Here is a 22,893-nt window from a genome sequence, read left to right on the forward strand (position 1 = left end):
AATAGAACCACACATATATGGTCCACTGAGTTTTGAAAGATTATTTAACATTAACATTTTATAGAATATAAACTCAATTCAAGAGCCGTGGAGAAGATAGTGTTTTCAGCAAATGGCACTAGAACTCCTGGTATCCATATATAAAAAATTAACCTCAACCCTTTATTTCCATACATAAAAATAACTTGAAAGGATCTATGAACCTAAATATGAAAGACTAAAACTATAAAACTTTAAGAAGAAATTATAAGGGAAAATGTTCATGAATTTAGGGTGGGCAAGAATTTCCTAGGATATAAAAAACATGATGTATAAAAGAAAAAAATTGATAAATGAGATTTCATCAAAATTTAGAACTTTAAATGACATTGTTAAGAAAATGAAAAGTAGTCCTTAAACAGACCATATTTATAATGCATATAACCTGTGACCAGAATATATAAAGAACTCTTACTGCTTATTAATAGACAGCCCAATTTAAAAAGTAGACACAAGATGATGATAATAGCCAGTACAGTACAAGGAAAGGTCTGCAACACTAGAATCAGAAAAATACTAATCAGTAGAATAACAAGATTGAATTATATGCTCATTAGGGAGATGAAGTTAAAAGTTTTAAAAGAACAAATATCAGCTTAGGTGTGAACCAGTTAGAACTTTCTAATACTGCTAATGTGAATGTAAAATGATAAAACCATTTTGGAAAACAATATAGAAATTTCTTGTATTACTGTTAAGAACCAACAGTCCTGTTCTTAAGTTTTTACTTGAGAGGAATGAAAACACATGTTCACAATAGATTTGTACATACAAGTTGAGTATCCCTTATCTGAAATTCTTGGGACCAGAGTGTTTCAGATTTTCATTTTAAATCCACTTGATCTGCAAAGAGGATAGCTACTCCTGCTTTTTTTTCGGCGGGGGGGGGGGGCGGGGGCGGTTCCTGTCACATGGAGTATTGTTTTCCACCCTCTAACTTTCAGACTATGAGTTTCTTTTTGAATTAAATGTGTTTCTTGTAGGCAGCATGTTGTTGGATCTTCTTGACCCATTGTGCCAGTCTATTTCTTTTGATTGGTGAATTGAGACCATTAACATTGATGGTTATAACTCATACATATTGACTTATCATTGTCATGACATTTTCTGTTTGTTGGATTCTCCCCCTTTGTATTTAAGTTCTTGTCGTGCCTGACAGATTCATTCTGCTTGGCTTCCTGGGGTTGTGATCCTTGTTGACTTTTCCTAGGATATTGTCTAAAATTTTTTGGCTGTGCTGGTTTTGTATTCATGAAGTTCCTAAGGTGCTCTTTGTCATGAAAGTATCTTATTTCCCCATCAATTTTGAAAGATAATTTTGTAGGGTACATCAATCTGGGTTGGAGGCTGTTTTCTTTTAGGGCTTGAAATACATTACTCCAAGCTCTTCTTGCCTTGAGGGTTTGCATTGAGAAGTCTGCTGTGATTCTGATGGGCTTTGTATGTGATTTGTTTCTTTTCTCAAACTGCTTGTAGAACTTTGTTCTTCTGTTGAGTTTCTGGAATCTTAACAATGATATGCCTATGTGTAGATTTTTTTTGATCAACGCTTTTTGGAGTCCTATATGCCTCACTTATCTGTATGTCAAGTTCTTTTCCCCTGTTTGGGAACTTTTCTGCCATGACTTCTGTGAACAGTTTTTTTTATGTCATCTGCACTCTTTCCTGTTTCTTCATTGACTCCAATCAGTCTTTTGTTATTCTTCTTTGCATTGTCTAGCAGCTGCTAGATTGATTTCCCGTGGTCCCTTACAATTTTAAAACAATTTTTCTTTTCCTGTTAACTAATTGCAGTCTTCTATATGTGAAATTCTGTCTTCACATTGGCTCATTCTGCTGCATAGACTTTCAATGAAGTTTTTGATCTCCTGGAAATCTGTTTGCATCTGTTTTATGGATTCCATTTGTTTCCTATGTTGGGATTCCATCGTGTTCCTGAGCTCCTCTCTAGATTTATTAATCATGTCTTGCACTACTAGCACAATCTCTGGTGTTATCTGAGAAATTATTTCTGATTTCATTTTTTCCAGGTTCTCTTTTGTTGCCAGTTCAGGGAGTCCAAGTGGTTGAGTATCAGAGTGTTCTATCTCGTTTCCCTTTGGGGTTGCTGTAGGTGATCTGGAAATGTGGTTTTGAGACTTGTTTACGTGTCTTCTCATTTCGATGGGGGTGGGGGAGGGCTGCTGCTGATGCCTGCACAGCTCACCCCCTGTGTTCTGGCACAGATGGTACAGTGGCCCGGAAACCTCCTGTTGTGCACTGGGAGCAGCTCACCTTCAATGTCTCCTATAGCAGTTTCAAAGTTCTAGGTCCTATACCTAAGTCTTTGATCCATTTTGAATTGATTTTTGTACAGGGTGAGGGATAGAGATCTAGTTTCAGCTTTGTACATATGGATATCCAATTTTCCCAGCACCATTTGTTAAAGAGCCTGTCTTTTCTCCAATGTATGTTTTTGGGTTTTTTTGGTACCAGGGATCGAACTCAGGTGTGGTGCCACTGAGCTAAATCCCCAGCCCTCTCCAATGTATGTTTTTGACTCCTTTGTCAAACATCAGATGGTTGTAGTTGCATGCGTTTTTGTGTCTTTTGTTCTTTTCCATTTTTCTACGTGCCTATATTTGTACCAGTATCATGCTATTTTGTTACTATGGCTTTGTAGTATAATTTGAAATTGGGTATTGTATTGCCTCCAGGCTTACTTTTTTTGCTCAGGGTTGCTTTTACTATTTTGAGTCTTTTGTGTTCTTTTGGCTAAAATCCAAATTTGGTACAGTGCCAGCCTCTGACCCATACTACTTTCATTTTAACTATTGTGTCGAAAAAAATGAAAGGATTATATATTTAGCATCTCTTTATGTATTCTGTGATCTAACTATGTGGGAGTTGGTTTTATCATTGCTAAATTTCATTGTCGTCTTCTATCCTTAACAACTAATCGAAGTACAATTGTTGTCTGATATTATTGGTAACCCTTAGGCATCATTGTCCTTCATCCTACCCACCTCATGCTTCTTTTCTCAATATTTTCAATATGTTTCAGGTAGCAGCGGGATTAAAAGCAAAGTTTCACTTGTGATACCAGTTGGGTTAGGGTTTTTCTCAATTTGCAGGTTAACCCCACAGAACTCAGAAGAACTCTTAAACTCTTAGTTACAGTTTATTAAAGTGAGAGGATGCAGATTAAAATGATTAAAGGACAAAGGCATTTGAGTAAGTTTCCAAGAAATTTCCCAGTGCAGTTACATGGATCTGCTAATTCTCTCTACAATTGGATGTGACAACTTGTGTAATGTGTAGTCAACTACGAAGCTCAGCCAAGTCTTGTTGCCCAGGATTATTTTTTTAATCAATGTATATTAATATAAAGGTATATTAAATGCTATATATGATTGCAGATGTAGCTGAGTGGTAGAAACACCCTGGCTTCAATCCTCAATACACTGCTAAAAAAAAATCCACACAAACCTCATGTACTATTGCTTAAACAATACTTAGTAAAAATGAGCCCCTGACAAGGACAATGTATGTCTTTTACATTTCCTTCATATGGGGTATCTTGTGGTGCATTTCATCCAAATTACTTTGCATCAGTGTTTTCATACTGTATTACTTACATTTGTACAATTTTATGGAATGATGAAATTTCCCTGGTCTTTGAAAGTATTTGTTGTAACTGTCAACTTATACTTTTGACATTTAGAGGATTTTATCCAGTGTTAATTCTTTCATGTGGCTCAACTGAAGTCTTTTATACAAGTATTGTATTTAAGGGGTTTTTCTACATACTCTGTTCATTATACCTGTGAATAAAACCAAGATGAATGGGTTTCCCATAACCTACAATAGGATCCCAATCCTTGCACTATGCATTCTCATGCATTTTAGACACGTGATATGATAATGAAGGCTTTGCCATTCATTTTTAGTATTTTATGTGTAGTGTTTTAGTGCCATTCATATTTAGTGTTTCTTTTCTTGTACTGGACATAAGTTGCATGTATTCAAAGAGAAGTAGAATGAATTAAGGCTTTTCTTTACGTACATAAGGTTTTGCCACTCGAATATTTTTTTTGAAGGAAACTGGAACATCTGAAGGTTTTTCCTTATTACATACATAAGCTTTCTCAGTAGTGTGAATTCCTGTCTTCAATACTTAGAGGAACAAATGAAAGTTTTTCCACATTGCTCACACATGTAAGGTTTGTTTCTAGTATGAATCCCTTCATTTATTTGAAGAGTGCTAGGAAAATTGAACACTACAACACTGCTTATAGATAAGGTCTCTCCAATGTGTACTTAACCTAATTGGAGCATATGAATAGCTTTATGTGGCTTCTCTACAATGTGAACTCTTTCATGTATTTGAAGGGTATGGGAATAATGAAGGCTTTGCCTCTGTGCTTATATACATGGGGTTTCACTCTAGTGAGCCATTTCATGTCTGTGAAGATGACTGAAACATCAGAAGGCTTTCTCACATTGCTTGCATTTATAATGACTGTCTCCAGTGTGAATTTGTTTGTGGAATATAAAGCACCTGGAGTAAATGTTTTCCCACAGTAGTGAAATACATAAGGTTACTCTCCAGTATGAATTCTTTCATGTACTTAAAGGTACATGGGACATCTGAAGGCTTTCCCACATTGTTTACATTCATAGTGTTTCCCTGTACTGTGAGTCCTTTTATGTTTCTGAAAGCTACTGGAGGTTCTGAAGGTTCTTACATTCCTTACATTCATATGGTTTTACTCCAGTATGATTTCTTCCATGCAGTTGAAGGGAAGCACTCCATGTGAATGTTTTTTCACATTCCCTGCACACTGGGTTTTCTTACCAGTGTGAGTTCTTTCATATACCTGAAGAGCACTTGAGGACCTGAAGGCCTTCCCACATTCTTTACATTGGTAAGGTTTCTCTCCAGTGTGAATTCTTCCATGCACTTTAAGGGAAGTGCAACATGCAAATGTTTTTACACATTCTTTGTACACATAGGGCTTCTCACCAGTGTGAATTTTTTTATATACAGGAAGAACACTTGAGAACCTGTAGGCCTTCCTACATTCTTTACATTCATAAGATTTTTCTCCTGTGTGAATTCTGTGGAGATAAAGGGAAGTGTAACAAGAGAATGCTTTCTCAGACTGCTTACACTGATACGAGTTTCTCATCAGTGTGAGTTTTTTTTTCATGTACATGAAGAGAATGGGAGTGACTAAAGGGTTTCCCACATTGCTTACATACACAGGGTTTCTCTCCAGTGTGAACTTTTTCATATGTTTTTAGCCAACTGGACTATCTGAAGGGTTTCTCACATTGCTTACATTCATGTGGTTTCTCTCCAGTGTATGTGCTTTCAAGCTTCTAAAAGCTCTAGGGAAGAGTGACTAGTTCTTTGTGTAGCTTGTATTTACATGACTTCTCTATATGTTTCTGATTCTCATATGGTTTGTGTGCTCTGTGGAGTCTGAGGGGTATATTTTGGGATTAATTGCCAATAAGGACTTCCTTACACACATGGCTTCCACATGCATGTAGTTCAGTTTTCTTATTTGAAGTCTGATCTGGAGACAGAAGATATCGAGGTCTGAAGATTTTTCCACACTGACTACCTTCCTCTTTATATTCATTCACTCTCCATAATCTAACTTCTACAGAGACCAGGTTCCTGAAGGTTTCCTGCATCACAGCTCTGTAGAGATCCTTCTGGGAAGGATCACTTCCTGGTGAAGTTCACAGCCACATCCTTAAAGGTCACTGACTCCATTTCCAGTGAGGGGTCTCTGGGGCTTCCCACAGTGCACTGGGCCTGTGCAGAGGACCCCGCGACAGGGACAAAGTCACAGGCAGTCTCCCCTGTGGAACAAAGGGCTGCCCAGGATTTTTAATGGGCATCAGTCACATATGCATGCAGTACCTGTGTGACTCTAGTCCCCCCCGCCCCAGCAAAAATATTCACCAGAAATCACAGCATAAACCATCTATTCAGACTTGTTCTATGTGACTCAAGGCCTTGGTTATACACAAATACTCTTATCAAGCAAGATAATCTAAGAACTCACTTCATCTTCCAGAATCTGACCAAGAATAGTCTCTTGATAATGTACAAGGTTTTGAAAACCTAGGCCTGCTGAGTTAAACCTTTCTTTTTCTTAACACTGTCTTAACTCCATTTATTAAGTTTTCTTTTAAGATTTGTGCTCAAATCTAAGAAGTACTTGTCAACCTTAGAGTCACAAAGATTATCTTATATGTTTTCTTTTAGAAGTTTTAAAGTTTTAGGTTTCAAATTAGGTATATAACCCATTTGAGAAAATGTTTGTAAATTATTGATAAAGGGTCATTTTTTTTCCACATAGATGTAAATTCTCCCACCACTAATTGTTGAAAAAACTGTCTTTTCTCCTTTGAATTTCTTTTGTTCCTCTCTTGAAAATGGACTTTAGTGCACCTCCTCCCTTATCCACATGTGGCTTTGTTCCAAAACCAACAGTGGATACCTGAAATCATAGATAATACTGAACTATGTATTTTTTCTATACATAGAGTACATACCTGATGTTAAAGTTTAATCTATATATTATTTGTTATAAGAGATCAACAATAGTAACTAACTTACTATTTTTCAATTTTTATTGGTAGTAAATATAAATATAATTAATATTCCTATGAGGTATAATTGAAAAATATGTTTAAATTTCTGTGAAATTTATTATAATAAAAGAGACGTTGCCAATAATCCACCTCAAAATATTCCTCCTCATTTTGTACTCACATATCACATAGTTTTTGCCACTTTCTGAAGCAGTTCTGGAAGTGTTCTTTTATGAATGTCTTTAGTTGCATGATCATAACTGCTTTGATGTCCTGAATCAATTTAAAACTTTTACCTTTCATAGTCATTTTGATTTTTGGGGAGAGCCAGAAGTCACACTGTGACTTATTCAGATTCATTAAATAAGGTGGATGAGGACACCCTGACATGATTTTACAAGCCTGCCTTTCTGTTGGATTTGACTGGGCAATGTCATTCACTGTGCTTTTTAGCACATCTTGTAAAGACACAAAAGAGTACTTCCAGAACTGCTTCAGAACATAGAACATGGCACGAACTATAATGTAAATGTGTTTGAAGCAAGGGAAAATATGTTTAGGGGGGATTAATGGCAATGTGTGTTTTATTATAATAAATTTTAAAAATATTTAACAGTGTATTTTTCAATCACAGCTTGTATTTTGGTCTTGTATCCAGTGAGTTTGTGGAACCCTTGTTCTAGTAGCATTTTAAATAGTTCTACAGTATTCTCTATAAAGTCATGTCATCTGAGATCAAAGACAGTTTTACTTACCTTTTCCATTCTGGGTGGTTTTTATATCTTTCTTAGCATATTTCACTGACCTAGACCTATATCAGAATAATATTGAGTATAGTTGGTAAAAATGAGCATGTTTGCCTTCTTTGTGATCTTATCAGAAAGGATTTGCTCTTTCATCATTATGTTTGTAGTAACATTTTCATAGATGCCTTTAATTAGATTGAATAGATTCCTATTATTATAGTTTATGAGGTATATTTTAAAGTCATGGACTAATATTGAATTTTGTCACTTTTTCTTCGGAATTTATTGAGGTGATTGTTTTTTCTTAGTCTGTTCTTGTGAATTACAATGACTGACTTTTAAAATTGATTTCAACTGCTTAACTATGCATTATTATGATATGCTCCACTTTGCTGTAATACATTAATCCTTTTCATTTATTTCTTGATTTAATTTGCTGAAATTTTCTAAAGATTTTTGCATATATGGGTTTTTTTTGTTGTTCTTGTGATATGTTCATTAGGGTTTTTTTTGGTACAGGGGATCAAACTCAGGCCCTTGCTCTTGTGAGGGAGGCACTGGAACCACTGAGCTAAATCACCAGCCCTTCATTAGGTTTTGATGTAAGGTTAATACCAACCTCATAGAATGAATTGCAAAGTATTCTGTCCTCTTCAAAAAAACTGGTACATAGTCGATATCTTTTTTTTTAAGCATTTGTTTGAACTCATAGGTAAAGCTATCTGGGCCTGGAGTTTCCTCATAAACTTAATAAAAACACCATGATAAGTAAAATTGTTCATTTGGGAAAAATTTTAACTGTAAATCCAATTTCTTTATTGTTAGTATGGTTTTGTATTTGTCTCTGAATAAGCTTCGGTAGTTAATGCCCTTCAAAGAATTTGTCCAAGGCCAGGGATTTAGCTCAGTGGTTTTGCTGCCTGCTGCGCAAGAGTAAGGACCCGAGTTCAATCCCCGGCACCAAAAAAAAAAAAAGAATTTGTCCATCTGATCTAATATGTCAGATACATTGGCATAAAATTGTTCATAACATTCCCCCATTATCATTTTTATTGGCACTGGTGTCACTTCTCCTTGATGTTGGTAATTGCTGTCTTCTAACACTTCCCCTATAATTTGGCAAATTTCATTGACTTTCTCAACTTTGGTTTCATTGATTCCCCTCACCCCCATTTCTTTGTTTTATTTCTTCATCATACTACAGGTTTTATTTGGTCTTTTTGAGTTTATGGTAGAAAGTGAAAACATTAATTTGAGAGCTTTCTTTGCTTTTTAATACAGGCTTTTAGTGATATAAATACTAATTCTATGCTACAGAAATTTTGATGTTTTTCTTTTTAACCATAATAACTTATGATTGAAGTTATAATAATTTTATTTTCCTGTTGGTTGTCTTTGACTTATAGATTATTTAGAAATTTTTTTTATATCCATCTAAATTACAGTTTTCTACTTTTCTGTTATCTCTGATTTCATTATTAGCCATTTTTAGACCATATTTAATATTAGTATGGTTTCGTTGAAACCTATTTTTGTAGTTTATCTTTTTATTTCTCCTACTTCTCTGCTTTTCCTTTTTTTTTTGCTTTTCCTCTTTTTAAAAAAATTTAATTGTATATTTTAAAAGCTAAGTTAATTGTCACTTTGGTTTAATGACCCCCATTTCCTAGGGGGGTTGCTAAGCCAAAATAACTTGTTTCCTGAGTTATTTTGGGGCTTACAAAACTTCCCATTGATTTCAATTTAGAAAAAGGTAGTGGAAATTCTTGAGATCAAGACAGGGGCACATTAGTTAATAAGTTCTACAAATAAAAAGATACTAGATAAATTCCAGAGTTTATTTTAATTCAGGTTAACCGCAATCTTCCTTCTTGTTCCACACATGTCTCAAGCACATTGCCTGCCTCAGGGCCTTTGTACTTACATTTTTCTATCTGGGATATTCTTTTCTTAGATTGTAATTTAATTTATCTTTTGTCTTCTTTGTCTGCTACTGAAATACTAGCTGATTATAGAGCTCATGTCTGCACCAGATTATTTATAATAACTATTTCTTGATCCTCTTGCTTTTACTCTTAGTTTGATTTTTTTTTATTAATGGCATTTAGCATTGGCGGAAGATTTCTATTGTGTGGTTTTCTGAACTTGCTTCAGTTTTCTTTACCTTTGCATCCTTGCCTCCTTCAACAATGCCTGGTAACCAAAACTGACCAAAAAATATTGACCGAATGATTGATTGACTACATACAAAATGAATGATATTTATTTATGTCTATGTTTGTATGCCCTGCCTAGAGAAGTGATGAGATCTATCCAATTTATTTTTGTTATTAATTTTATTGATACATTTTAGGTATACAGTATAATGACATTCGTCATTGGAAATTAGCTCCTTTACATAAACTCTCTTGGTTCTTATTTTTTCCCCATTCCCCTGCCCTCCCTTCAACCCCTCCATCCCTTCCTATTTACAAAGACTTTGTTTCCATTTTTTCATTTTCTCATATTAATTCCATTACCTTCGTTCCTTTCTCCAACTCCTACTACTTCTTCCCCTTTGCCCCTTTTCTTCCTGTTTCACATTATCTATTATACCTTTCAGTCCTTATTACACTTTGAGTTTCTCACACTGGAGAAACTATTCAGTATTTACACGTGTGTCCTATTTATTTCACTTAAGAGTATCACCTCAGTATGCATCCATTTTAGCTATAAAAATGTATAACTTCTCATTTTTTATGGCTGAGTAGTACTCCATTTTATATTTTAAAACTCACATTTTCTTTATCCAGTCATGAGTTGATGGGCAAGTGGGCTGCTTCCAAGTTTTAGCTATTACAAATTGTGCTGCTGTGAAGATGAGTACACATGTATCACTGTGGTATAATTCGTTTTTTTTTTTTTTTTTTGGTACTGGAGATCGAACTCGGGTCCTTGCGCTTGCGCAGCAGGCAGTGAAACCGCTGAGCTAAATCCCCGGCCCCAATTCTTTTAATTCTTTGGGGAAGATACCCAGCAGGGGAATAGCTGGGTCAAATGGGACTTTCAGTCCTAGTTCTTTGAGGTATCTCCATACTGATTTCTAGAGTGGTTGCACGACGGAACACTCCCATCAGCAGTGGAGCAGTGTATCTTTTTCCCCCTAGCCCTGACAGCATTTGTTATTGGTTGATTTCATGATAGCAGCCATTCTTTCTGGGGTGAGGTGGAATTTCAGCGTTGTTTTCATCTACATCTCTAGAATGACCAGTGATGTTGAACATTTTTTCATATGTTTATTTGCTATTTCTACTTGAGAAATGTCTGTTCATCAGATGCCCAGTTTCGGATTGGGTCTTTAAATTTGGGAGGTCTGATTTTTATAAGTTCTTTATACATTCGAGATAGTAGACCTTTGTCTGAGGAACAGCAGGTGAAAATTTTTTCCCACATTATGGGTTGTCTCTTCACACTGTTGATGGTTTCTCTTAAAGTGCAGAAGTTTTTTAATAAGAAGAGTTCCCACTTGTTAATTGTTCGTGCTAGTTCGCGGTCAACTGAGGTTTTGTTCATAAAATCTTTTCCTACACCAATGTCTTCAAGAGTTCCACCTAACCTCTCTTCCAGCTGGTTTAGTGTTTCTGTTTTAATATTTAGATCTTTAATCCATTTTGATTTTGGTTGAGTGCATAGTGAGAGATATAGGTCTAGTATTAATCTTTGGCAAGTTGAAACCCAATTTTTCCAGCACCATTTATTAAAGAGGCTATCTTTCCTCCAGTAAGGGTGTTTGGCTCCTTTGTCAAAGATGAGGTGGCTGAGTGTGTCTGGCGTTGTTTCTGCATCTTCTAATCTGTTCCACTGGTCCTCAGGTCTGTTTCTCTGCCAGTATCATGCTGTTTTTATCATTGTAGTATAGTTTCAAGTTGGACGTTCTGATACCCCCTGCCATGTCTCTGTTGCCTAGAATTGCTTTCGCTACTCTAGGTCTCTTCCTGTTCCAAATGAATTTTTGTATTGTTTTCTCAAGGTCTGTGAAGTATGCTGGTGGGATTTCAATTGAGATTGCATTGAATCTATATAGCAGTTTTGGAAGTATGGCCATTTTCACTATGTTTATTCTTCCTACCTAGGAGCAAGGGATCTCTTTCCATTTTCTGATATCATCTTCAATCTCTCTTTTCAGAGTGCTATAGTTTTCAGAAAAGATGTCTTTGATTTCTTAAGTTGATGCCTAGGTATTTCAGGTTTTTGGATGCTATTGATTTTTGTGTGTTGACCTTGTATCCAGCTACTCTACTGAATTTGGTTATTCAGTCTAGAAGACATTTGGTGGAGCTTTTGGGGTCTTCTATATAGAGTATCATGTCATCTGCAAGTAATGACAGTTTGACTTCTTCGTTTCCAATCTGTATTCCTTTTATTTCTTTCTGTTGTCTAATTGCCGAGGCTAATGTTTCCAAAACTATATTGAATAGGAGTGGTGATAGTGGATATCCTTGCCTTGTTCCTGATTTTAGTGTGTAGGATTTCATTTTTTGACCATTTAGTATGATACTGGCTGCAGGTTTTTCATAGATAGCTTTTATCAGATTGAGATAGAGACCATCTATTCCAATTTTTTGTAGAGTTTTTATCATAAATGCATGTTGGATTTTGTCACATGGCTTTTTCTGCATCTATTGAGATGATTATATGGTTTTTGTCCTTAGCTCTATTGATATAGTGTATTACATTGATTGATTTTCGTATGTTGAACCATCCCTGCATCCCTGGAATGAATCCCACTTGGTCAGGGTGTATGATCTTCTTGATGATCTTCTGCATTCTATTTGCCAGTATCTTATTAAGGATTTTTGCATCTGTGTTCATTAGTGAGATTGGCCTATAGGTCTCTTTTTCAGTTGGGTCTTTCTCTGCTTCGGGGATCAAGGTGATGCTTGCTTGTAGGAATGAATTTGGGAGTATTGCTTCCCTTTCAATTTCATTGAAGAGTTTAAAGAGTAGTGCCAGTAGTTCCTTTCTAAATGTCTTCTAGAATTCAGTGGTGAAGCCATCAGGACACGGGCTTTTCTTGGCAAGTTTTTAATTATGTTTTCAATTTCTTTGGTTGATATTGGGTTGTTTAGAATTTTTAGGTCTTCTTCATTCAACTTTGGTAATTCATATGTATCTAGGAATCTGTCCATTTCTTCTGTGTTTTCCATATTATTGGCGTATAGGTTCTGGAAGTAGGTATTGATGATCTTCTGGATTTCTGTTGTAATTTCACCCTTTTCATTCCTAATTGCATGGATTTGGGCCTTTCCTTTTTCTGATAAGGTTGGCTAAAGGTTTGTTTTCTTTATTCTTTTGAAGAACCAACTCTTGGCTTGATTTTTTTGTATTGTTCTCTTAGTCTCCATTGCATTGATTTCTGCTGTGATCTTTATAATTTCCTCCCTCGTATGAGCTTTGGATTTGTACTGCTCTTCTTTTTCTAGAAGCTTGAGGTTCAGCATCAGATTGTTTAATTGGTCTCTCTCTGTTTTCCTAATATGTGTACTCACTGCTATGAATTTCCCTTGTAAGACTGCTTTCATTGTATCCTATAGATTCCGATATGTTGTATTGTCATCTAATTGAAGGAATTGTCTGATATCTTCTTTAATTTCCTTTGTGACCCATTGGTTATTCAGAAGTGTGTTGTTCAATTTCCATGTGTTTATGAAATTCAGGTGGTTTCTTTTTGTATTGATCTCCAATTTCATCGCACTATGGTCTCATAATATACAAGGGATGACGTCAGTTCCTTTGCACTTACTTAAATATGTTCTGTGAGGGAGTATGTGGTCTATTTTGGAGAACGCCCCATGTGCAGCTGAAAAGAATGTGTATTCTGATTTTGTGAGGTGGAACACTCTAAACATCTGTTAAGTTCGTTTGTTCAAGAGTTTGATTGAGGTCTAGGTATTTCGTTGCTTATTTTTTGTCTAGTTGATCCATCTATTTGTGACAGTGGGATATTGAGGTCCCCTACTACTATTGTATTAGTGCTTATTTGATTTTTCATGGCCGTTAGTATTTGTTTTATATAGTTGGGTGCACTAGTGGTTGGTGCTTATGTGTTTATTTTTATCATCTCCTCCTCTTGGATTGTTCCCTTTACAAGGATGTAGTGTCCTTCTTTGTCTCTCTTAATCAGTGTTGGTTTGAAATCCACTTAATCTTCAAAGAGGATAGCTACTGCTTTTTTTCGGGTTCCTGTCGCATGGAGTATTGTTTTCCACCCTTTAACTTTCAGTCTGTGAGTTTCTTTTTGAATTAAGTGTGTTTCTTGTATGCATCATATTGTTGGATTTTGCTTCTTGACCCATTCTGCCAGTCTATTTCTTTTGATTGTTGAATTGAGACCATCAACATTCATGGTTATAACTGATACGTATTGACTTATCATTGTCATAACTTTTTCTTTTTGTTGGATTCTCCCCCTTTGCATTTAATTTCTTGTCATACCCAGTGGATTCATTCTGCTGGGCTTCCTGGGGTTGTGATCCTCGTTGTCTTTTCCTAGGATATTGTCTAAAATTTTGGGGTGTGCTTCTTTGGTATTCATGATGTTCCTATGGTGCTCTTTGTCATGAAAGTTTCTCATTTCTCCATCCATTTTGAAAGATAGTTTTGCAGGGTACATCAATCTGGGTTGGAGGCTGTTTTCTTTTAGGGCTTGGAATATGTCACTCCAAGCTCTTCTTGCCTTGATGGTTTGTGTTGAGAAGTCTGCTGTGATTCTGATGGGCTTTCCTTTGTATGTGTTTTGTTTCTTTTCTCTCACTGCTTGTAGAATTTTGTTCTTCTGTTGGCTTTCTGGAATCTTAACAATGATATGCCTATGTGTAGATTTTTTTTGATCATGGCTAGTTGGAGTCCTACATGCCTCACTTATCTGTATGTCAAGTTCTTTTCCCCTGCTTGGGAAATTTTCTGCCATCACTTCTGTGAACAGTTTTTTTATGTTGTTTGCACTCTTTTCTGTTTCTTCATTGATTTTGATCAGTTTTATGTTATTCTTCTTTGCATTATCTAGCCGCTGCTGGCTTGATTTCTCGTGGTCCCTTACTATTTTAAAGAAATTTTTCTTTTCCTTGTCAAAAATTACAATCTTATCTTTTATATGTGAAATTCTCTCCTCACTTTGGCTCATTCTGCTGTGTAGACTTTCAGTGGAGTTTCTAATCTCCTGGAAATCTGTTTGCATCTGTTTTATGGATTCCATTTGTTTCCTATGTTGGGATTCCATCATGTTCCTCAGCTCCTCTATTTTTTTTATCTGTGTCCTCTCTAGATTTATTAATTATGTCTTGCACTGTGGGCACAATCTCTGCTGTTATCTGAGAAATTATTTCTGATTTCATTTTTTCTAGGTCCTCTTTTGTTGCCAGGTCAGGAAGTTCAGGTGGTTGCATATCAGATTGTTCCATCTCGTTTCCCTTTGGTGTTGCTTTAGGTGATCTGGAAGTTGGTTTTGAGACTTGTTTACATGTCTTCTCAGTTCAATAGAGGGAGGGATTGTGCTGCTGGTGTCTGTGGGGCTTACCTCCTTGATGCTGTGGACCGTGGTACAGCAGCCTGGAATGTTCTCCTCTGTGCTGGGGGCAGCTCTGCTCCTTGGTGCTGGGGGCAGTGGTATGGTTGCCTGGAAGGTTCACCTCCTCTGCGCTGGGGGCAGCTCTGCTCCTCAGAGCTGGGGGCAGTGGTACGGCTGCCCAGAAGGTTCTCCTCTTCTACGCTGGTGGCAGCTCTGTTCTTTGATGTTATCCAATTTCTGAAAACACACCATTAATTTACGTTTCAGTTTGAAATTAAAATACATTGCTCAACACTCATTATTTTATTTATTTATTTGTTTGTTTATTTGTTTGTTTGTTTTTTGGTATTGGGGATTGAACTCAGGACCTTGTGCTTTCAAGGCAGGCGTCGGCATCACTGAGCTAAATCCCCAGCCCCTTAGTATTATATTTCTGTATTTAACAGTGGAATGTTACTAAAAACTTGGCATCTGCTGCATATTTACCTCCTCAAATACTTTCTGCTAGGCATTTTTACTATTGGCTTTTGAGTTTCAGTGTCCTGGAATAATGAGTAAGTTTCATCATCATTCAGAGACAAAACTATATTATTAAAAAATCAGCAATTAATTTGAATTGTTTTTTCTAGTTCCAAAAATTGAGTCATGATCTTGAAATGGTACTATCTACTATTCAGTCAAAGAATGAAAATTTAAAAGAAGAATTGGAAAGGTACATTTATATCATAATTATATCTATATCATAATCATTGACATTGAATTGGCATTGAAAGGTTTACTTTATTCTGTTTTTCTAAAGGGAGCAGCAGTGGTTGGATGAACAGCAAGAAATAATGAAATCTCTTAATGTAATATACAGTGAATTGAAAAAGCAAGTCGTAACATTTTCTGAATCCAGGTAATTTATGTTCTTTATTATTAGAATAGGGAAAAGTTTTTTTTTTTTAATGTTACATGAAATACAGATAAAAAGAAGGCAAATTATACTAGGAATCATTAGTCTTGCCCTGAGTTTTACCAACCATTTGTTACAATGACTTTTTATGAATGTCTTGACTTGGTTTTACCATTAGTTTCTCGGCATGATTTATGGAGAATATTACTTTCACAAGCTAGTTATTTGGTTGGAGCAAATGAAGTTTTAACAAAGTTTTTGATCAGCCTTATGATTAACCAGGTATGTGTGTGTATGCATTTCCTCTGTTAAATATTTCTCTCAATTTTTTTTTATCTATTAGAATCTTTAATGAACTCAAAACTAAAATTCTTTATATAAAAGAATTTAAAGAGAAACTTTTGATTACCTTGGGTGAATTTCTAGAAGACCATTTTCCTCTGCCTAATGGAACTCTCAAGAAAAAAAAGGTACGTTTTATTTTATTTTGTTTTTTTTGCTACTGGGGTTCGAACTCGGGTCCTTGTGCTTGCGCAGCAGGTGGAAAAATCACTGAGCTAAATCCCTGGGCCAAAAAGATAAGTTGTAGAACAGGTATTCACATATATAATTGTATTGGAGATTTTTTTACGAAGGTCCAATGACAGATTTTCTTATATACAGTAGTTTAAACATACACATGCAGATACATGTGCAGAAATGTGCCAGTGTCACATTATATTTACTGAAAAATCAAAAGCTACCCGATTGGTCAATAAAATAGAGTTTGTTAAATATTTTTAATATTATGTTCATATGATTGTAAAAATCACAGCTTTAAAGTAGTGTATTGAACACCATCACAGGAATTAATGAAATATATTGTGAGATAGGTAAAATGTAGATGACCAAATTTTATAAATTGAATCTTATTTGTACCAAAAAATAGAATAGTACTTTATGTCCTGTGTGTGAATTTTTGTTATTGTTGTGTTGTTTGGTTTTTTACCATTTTCCATAATGAATGTATGTGGATTAGTTAGCTTTCTGGTTGATGTTGGTGAAACACCCACCATACCTAACATCCACAACTTAAAGAAGCAGAGATTTAATTTGGCTCAAAGTTGCAGGTAATTTCACCCCATAGTTGGCTGGCTTCAAGGCAGAAACGTCATGATGCATGGGCATGTGGGAGCAAAACTGCCTGACTCATGGCAGCAAAGAAGAGCAGGGGAACAGTGCTAGAGAAAGGCACATGGAACTGGCTGGATATAGACTCCCCAACGTCATGCTTTCATGATCCACTCAGACACACCTAGAAGTGTGATTCCTTAGGCAGCTCCCAAGCCAATCAACTTGACATTTAAGCTCACCTGTCACAGTATGTGTCTTTTTAATTCAGAAGAGTGTTGAATCTGTTAATCTAGTTCAGTGATGGCAAACTTTTAGAGCTTTCAGTGATACAAACAGCCCACTGCAGGGGCCAGGGATTTAGCTCAGTGGTTCTGCCACCTGTCTTGCAAACGCAAGGACCCAAGTTCGATCCCTGGTACCAAAAACAAACAAACAAACAAACAAAAAATTCAGCCCACTCCAGCAGGTGTGCCATAGATTTACTACCAATGATCTAGGTTATTGACTGTTTGAATAGTAGTTATGGTATGATGAATCTTCCAAAAATGCAAGCCAACTATTTGGTGATAAAAGATCATGAACAACCACCTTCTTTTTTTTTTTAATACTACATATAATATAAATAAATAAAAATATTGAAATTAATGGCTGGGGATTTAGCTCAGTCGTTCCGCCGCCTGCCTCACAAGTGCAAGGTCCTGAGTTCGATCTCCAGTACCAAAAAAAAAAATAACTGAAATTGGCACTAGAATGAGCTAAAATATAGTTTAGTCAATTTTTTAGAATAAAATTTTGGGTTCTCTTTAGGATGAAGTCTATAAACTTCTTAGAAAAATGCACTCGTACTTTGGACTTTATCTGTTCAGTCTTATTATCCATTTATTCATCTTTGACATGAATCTGTTCAACCATATCACTGTAGCTCCAGCAAGTATGTAGTTAATGGCCTCTCACTTTTTTGTGCCTATACACTCTGCCTAGAAACCCGTTCTGTCTAATGTCATTGTATTTCTACTATTTGCATATCTTTTATAGTACCTTCTGAGTTCTTTTTCTTTTCTTTTTTTTTTTTTTTTCCTGGCACTGGGTATTGAACTCAGGGACTTGGTTATGCTAAGCATGTGCTCTACTGCTGAGGCTATGCCCCATGGATGAGTTCCTGTTTATTGAGTGAATGTGAGAATACTAGGAAAAAGAGAAAAAGTATTTTTTCTGAACAGTTTTTCAAAAATTTTCTCTTTCAGCTGGGGATTTAGCTCAGTGGTTCCAGTGCCTGCCTTGCAAGCGCAAGGTCCCAAGTTCAATCCCCAGTACCAAAAAAAAAAAAAAATTTCTCTTTCAAATTATCTGTAAGCATTATATTTGTTATGAACTATATCTCATTACTATTCATATTTTTATTTATTGAGGAAATTATTGACAACAATTCTTGTGATCACTTTGTAAACTCCACAATTCGTTGGCTCTTAATGATCTTAACTTGGAGCAATTCACTGATTTATTTTCTGACATCAGTGTCTCCATTTTTTTTCAACTTTATTTTTTAAATGTATTATACTTCTTCACTAATAGCATCAGAAGTTTGAGGCATCCTGAAAAGGAATCAATGATTACCAGAAGCCACTGAGTAATATTTGATAACCTCATGTTTTTGGAAATGGCATGTAAGAATTAGTGGTGCAGGTTATAAAATGATAGTGTTCTCTCTCTCTCTGTTTCTTTTTCTGGCCAGCCATAATACTATATATGTTAATAGGCTGCTATAACAAATACCACACTCTGGCTTAAGTGAGAAATTAAGTTTTAATTTTTTTAGTCTGGATGCTACAAGCCCAGTATCAAAGTACTGTCAAAAGTAATTCTTGGCAGTGCCTTTCTTCATGACCTGTAGATGACATTTTCTCACTGTGTTTTTTGATTGGTCTTTTCTCTGTGTTGAAAGAGGAGAAGGGGGCAATTCTTTAATGTCTCTTCCTCTTAGAGAGAAATTAGTCATTTTGGATTAGGATCCCACCCTTGAGACCTCATTTAACCTTAGTTACCTTGCTAAGGCCCTATTTCCACATACAGTCACGATTTTAATCTTAATAAAAAGTATTCCAGCATCTATAATTAAGAAAGAATTTATTTTCTGTGATGGTTGCATTGCACCTAAATCATTATGGGAGACTGGATCAAACAAACTATAATACATTTAGAGAACATCCCCAATTATGGGAATCTCTGCCATGTGAAAATAATTGAAGAAACTACTGGCAATTAACATGGAGAAGAGACAACTTGGGCTTTATGTTAGTTGTCTCAAATATTTGCAAAACACTTGCATAAAATTTGAATGAGATTTTTTTTTTCTGTAATCCTATGAAAAAAAAAGAGTGAGTGTAGTTAATATTAGGAACTGTCGAGAGCTGTGGAAAGATGAACAAGCTCCCAGGGAAGTATGTTTCTTCTGAAATTATATAGTCTGGAATGTCATGTACTTGGGGAATTTTTACTGGGGACCCCAAACATTAGAGTTTATTTTGTATGCCATATATATATTTATATTATTTACTCATTATATGTTTATGGATAGTATGAATTTTATAATAGTTATAAAAGTTTTCTTTGTCTTAGAAGTCATCTGAACTGCATTTTTATGAGCCTGACTTATGTACAATTAGGTTATTTACTTTCAGAAGTTTTTAAAAATCACCTAATAATGTGTTTCATTTTAGTCACCTTGTACCATTGCAACTAAGAAATAATTTTAAAAATCTTGCAATACATTTCAATACTCTGCCATAGGCAAAATTGAAATGTTAATTGTTCTTCACATTTCTCTCAAAGAAAAACATTCAAGAAGCAACTAAACAGCTGATAACACTGCATGAAGTGTTAGAGGTAAGGGCTTTATGTAGTTTTTGTTTTTTCTTTTTTAATTTTAAGCTGTCTCTTAATCACTTGTGAACAATTATAGTCAGGCTTATCAAAGAAAAAATAGTACTCTAATTCTTGTTTCATATCAATCTTTAATATAGTTATAAAAATTTGTTTTTACTACAAAATTACTTTTTGTCTTCTGTGTAGTATTGGGAACAATATTGTCATTTTTTAAAAGCATAAAATTGAAGTCCAACCCTTAATCATGTTCTCAAGGTTTATTACAATTACAGACTTAAAAAATGTTTGTTACTTATTTACATAATAAAATCCTGTGTTATATTGTTAGTATTTTAGCTAGCTCTCTACTATAACATATGCAAATGAGTATAAAGAACCTTTCCACAATGTTGTAGAAATTTGTGCAGTTTTCCTTAACGTTATTCTCCTTTATCAAAATGTAATGACTGAACAATTCTGAACTTTTCTGTTTGACATTTTATTTGTTTTATAAATAACTTTGACCTTTTAAAAAAATGTTTTTGACCTTCCACTAAATTATTAAACATATACTTTAGAAAATCTTGATATGAGAATATATGCCAAATTGGACACAGAGGAAAATAGTCTGTGAAGAGCAGGGCATTTATCAATTAGTGTGCCTTTTCCCTAATGTTATTAAGTTTAGAAGAGTGTTTTCAGAAAATGTGTTTCATTGTAATTTTTTTTTTGTATTAAATTCTTTTATTGGTACATTGTAGGTATACAACACAATTACATTTCTCATTGGGAACTGTACCTTTACATAATGCATCTTGGTTCTTATTTTTTCCCCATTCCTAGCCCACCCTTCCCTATTTACAAAGACTTTATTTCCATTTTTTCCATTTCTCATCATTTTTTCCTTTCCCTTCTTTCCTTTCCCCTGGCCCTCCCACTACCCCTACCTCTTTGGACCTTTTCTTCCTATTTTGCATTATCGATTCTTCATTCTAATCATTGGTACATTTTAGGTATACAATATAATGACATTCATCATTGGAAATTTGCACCTTTACATAGTCTCTCTTGGTTCTTATTTTTCACCCTTGCCCAGCCCTCCCTTCAACCCGTCCATTCCTCCCTATTTACAAAGATTTTGTTCCTATTTTTCCATTTTCTCATATTAATCCCATTCCCTTCTATCCTTTCCCCTAGCCCTCCCACTTCCTTCCCCTTTGCCCCTTTTCTTCCTATTTCACATTACCTATTATACATTTAGTACAACTCAGCCATAAAAAATGAGAAATTAGAGACATTTATAGCTAAGTGGATGCACACTGAGGCGATACTCTTAAGTGAAATAAATAGGACACACGTGTAAATACTGAATAGTTTCTCTGGTGTGAGAAACTGAAAGTGTAAATAAGGACTAAATGTTTCATTGTAATTTAATGAATTGGGTGTAAAAGTCTATGTTTCTGTCCAACTAAATTGGTGCCTCAGGATATCTTTCTTAATTCTGAATATTATTACTTTGAAAGGCTAAATGCAAATATTTATTAGATTTGTGATTAGAATATTTAACATAGTTCTAGCTACTCCAATTTATAATGAAACTATGACTATTGTTTTCATGGATGTCTTAACTTTTTCAATAAAAATTATCACTTCACGTGACAGTTATCAAAAAGTATTAACTGGAATATATGTGTGAAATATTCAGATGTATGATGGGAGACAATATAAAACTTAAAAAACTAAATGTGTCTCACAGGCTTATATTATCAGTGGTAAAAGTAATCAATATTTAATCTTCAATTCAGTGAAAAATACTCATTTTAAATATAAATTTTAGCATTTAACAATTCATAGTGTAGTGCTAGGGATTGAACCCAGGACCTCACAAATTCTAGGTAAGTGCTCTATAACTTACTTAAGTTATACCGCCCAGCTCAGAAGGTTTTTAAATTATATTAAAATAAGCAAGTGCTTTAAAATAGGAATATATTTAATTCTTTGCCATAATACCTAGAAAATGAGGCCATAAGCTTTTCTCCCTTTCCAATGTAGGGGCTTGAATAGGTATAATTAAGGCTAGCTTTAATTTTTTTTTTCAAGAATTGAAATACTGATACTATGAAATATAATTGAAATTAGAGCTTGACAGGTTAATTTTATGCACTTTTGTACCACTTGATATTTGTATAAATTAATTAAGAAAAATTGTATAAATTTTTCCATATTCCGTAAAATAATAGCATCTTTCAGTTAAAGCTTTGGCATGGCAATTGAGAAGTAGTGTCTAATTTTGCTAATTTTGTTTACTTGTGAAATCCCTTAATCCTACTGAGTACTGGTATTATAATTTGTGAAAGTATTGGGAAGTGGATGATGAGTCAAAATATATCTACATGTAGCATTTTCACTGTTTTATAAATATATTAGTATTCAAAGAACTGTAAATACTTGCTTCTTGAAAAAATTTTGCCAATGCCAGTGGATTTGCAAAAGACAAGTGATCTCATTAGCAATCTGTGTCTGCCTTTCATATGACGACAAAACCCAGTTTATCAGACTAAGAACATAAATTAGCAAGACCGGTTTCATGGAATGCATTTTGGGAAATAGTAACCTATAAATACAAATCATCAAAATGTCTCAATTTTTGGCTATAATCTCTCAACATCCTTGATAAAGAAATGAAGTTGAAGGAAATGATGGCAATAAAATTGATTATTCTGGGCTGGGGATTTAGCTCAGTGGTTGCGCTGCCTGCCTCACAAGCACAAGGTCCTGAGTTCGATGCCTGGTACCCCCCCCCCCAAAAAAAGATTATTCTGATATTTTATCAAGAATAGGAGTCTTTTTTGGGTGGAACTGATGAGCCCCTTCTGAATCCCCAAGTTTTCTTTTCTCTTTTTTTTTTGGTGGCACTGAGGATTGAATTGCACATAATGCAAGTGCTCTACCATTGAGCTATGCCCTCACCCTTTTTTTTCCCCTAATTAATCTTTTATTTTTATTACACACATCAGTATTTTACAGAAAAAATAAAGAACACTTTAATGTATTCTTCAGCCTTTTTAAAAGAATTTTGTTTTGAGGCAGAGTCTTGC

General features: G+C 35.0%; 1 protein-coding gene across 1 annotated transcript in view; it reads left to right on the forward strand.

Moving 5' to 3' along the window:
• Positions 1-22,893, forward strand: part of Cenpk (centromere protein K) — a 54,744-nt gene that overhangs the window by 30,155 nt on the left and 1,696 nt on the right. The window contains exons 6-9 of the mRNA XM_004862874.3: positions 15,555-15,637; positions 15,725-15,823; positions 16,164-16,290; positions 19,763-19,816. Of these exons, the coding sequence (XP_004862931.1) occupies positions 15,555-15,637; positions 15,725-15,823; positions 16,164-16,290; positions 19,763-19,816 (363 nt within the window). The remainder of the gene's footprint in view (positions 1-15,554; positions 15,638-15,724; positions 15,824-16,163; positions 16,291-19,762; positions 19,817-22,893) is intronic.

The sequence above is a fragment of the Heterocephalus glaber genome, unplaced genomic scaffold (genome assembly GCF_053883595.1).
Source record: "Heterocephalus glaber isolate CG9 unplaced genomic scaffold, H.glaber_assembly_v1.0 deba00001543, whole genome shotgun sequence".
In the NCBI taxonomy this organism is placed as follows: Eukaryota; Metazoa; Chordata; class Mammalia; order Rodentia; family Bathyergidae; genus Heterocephalus; species Heterocephalus glaber.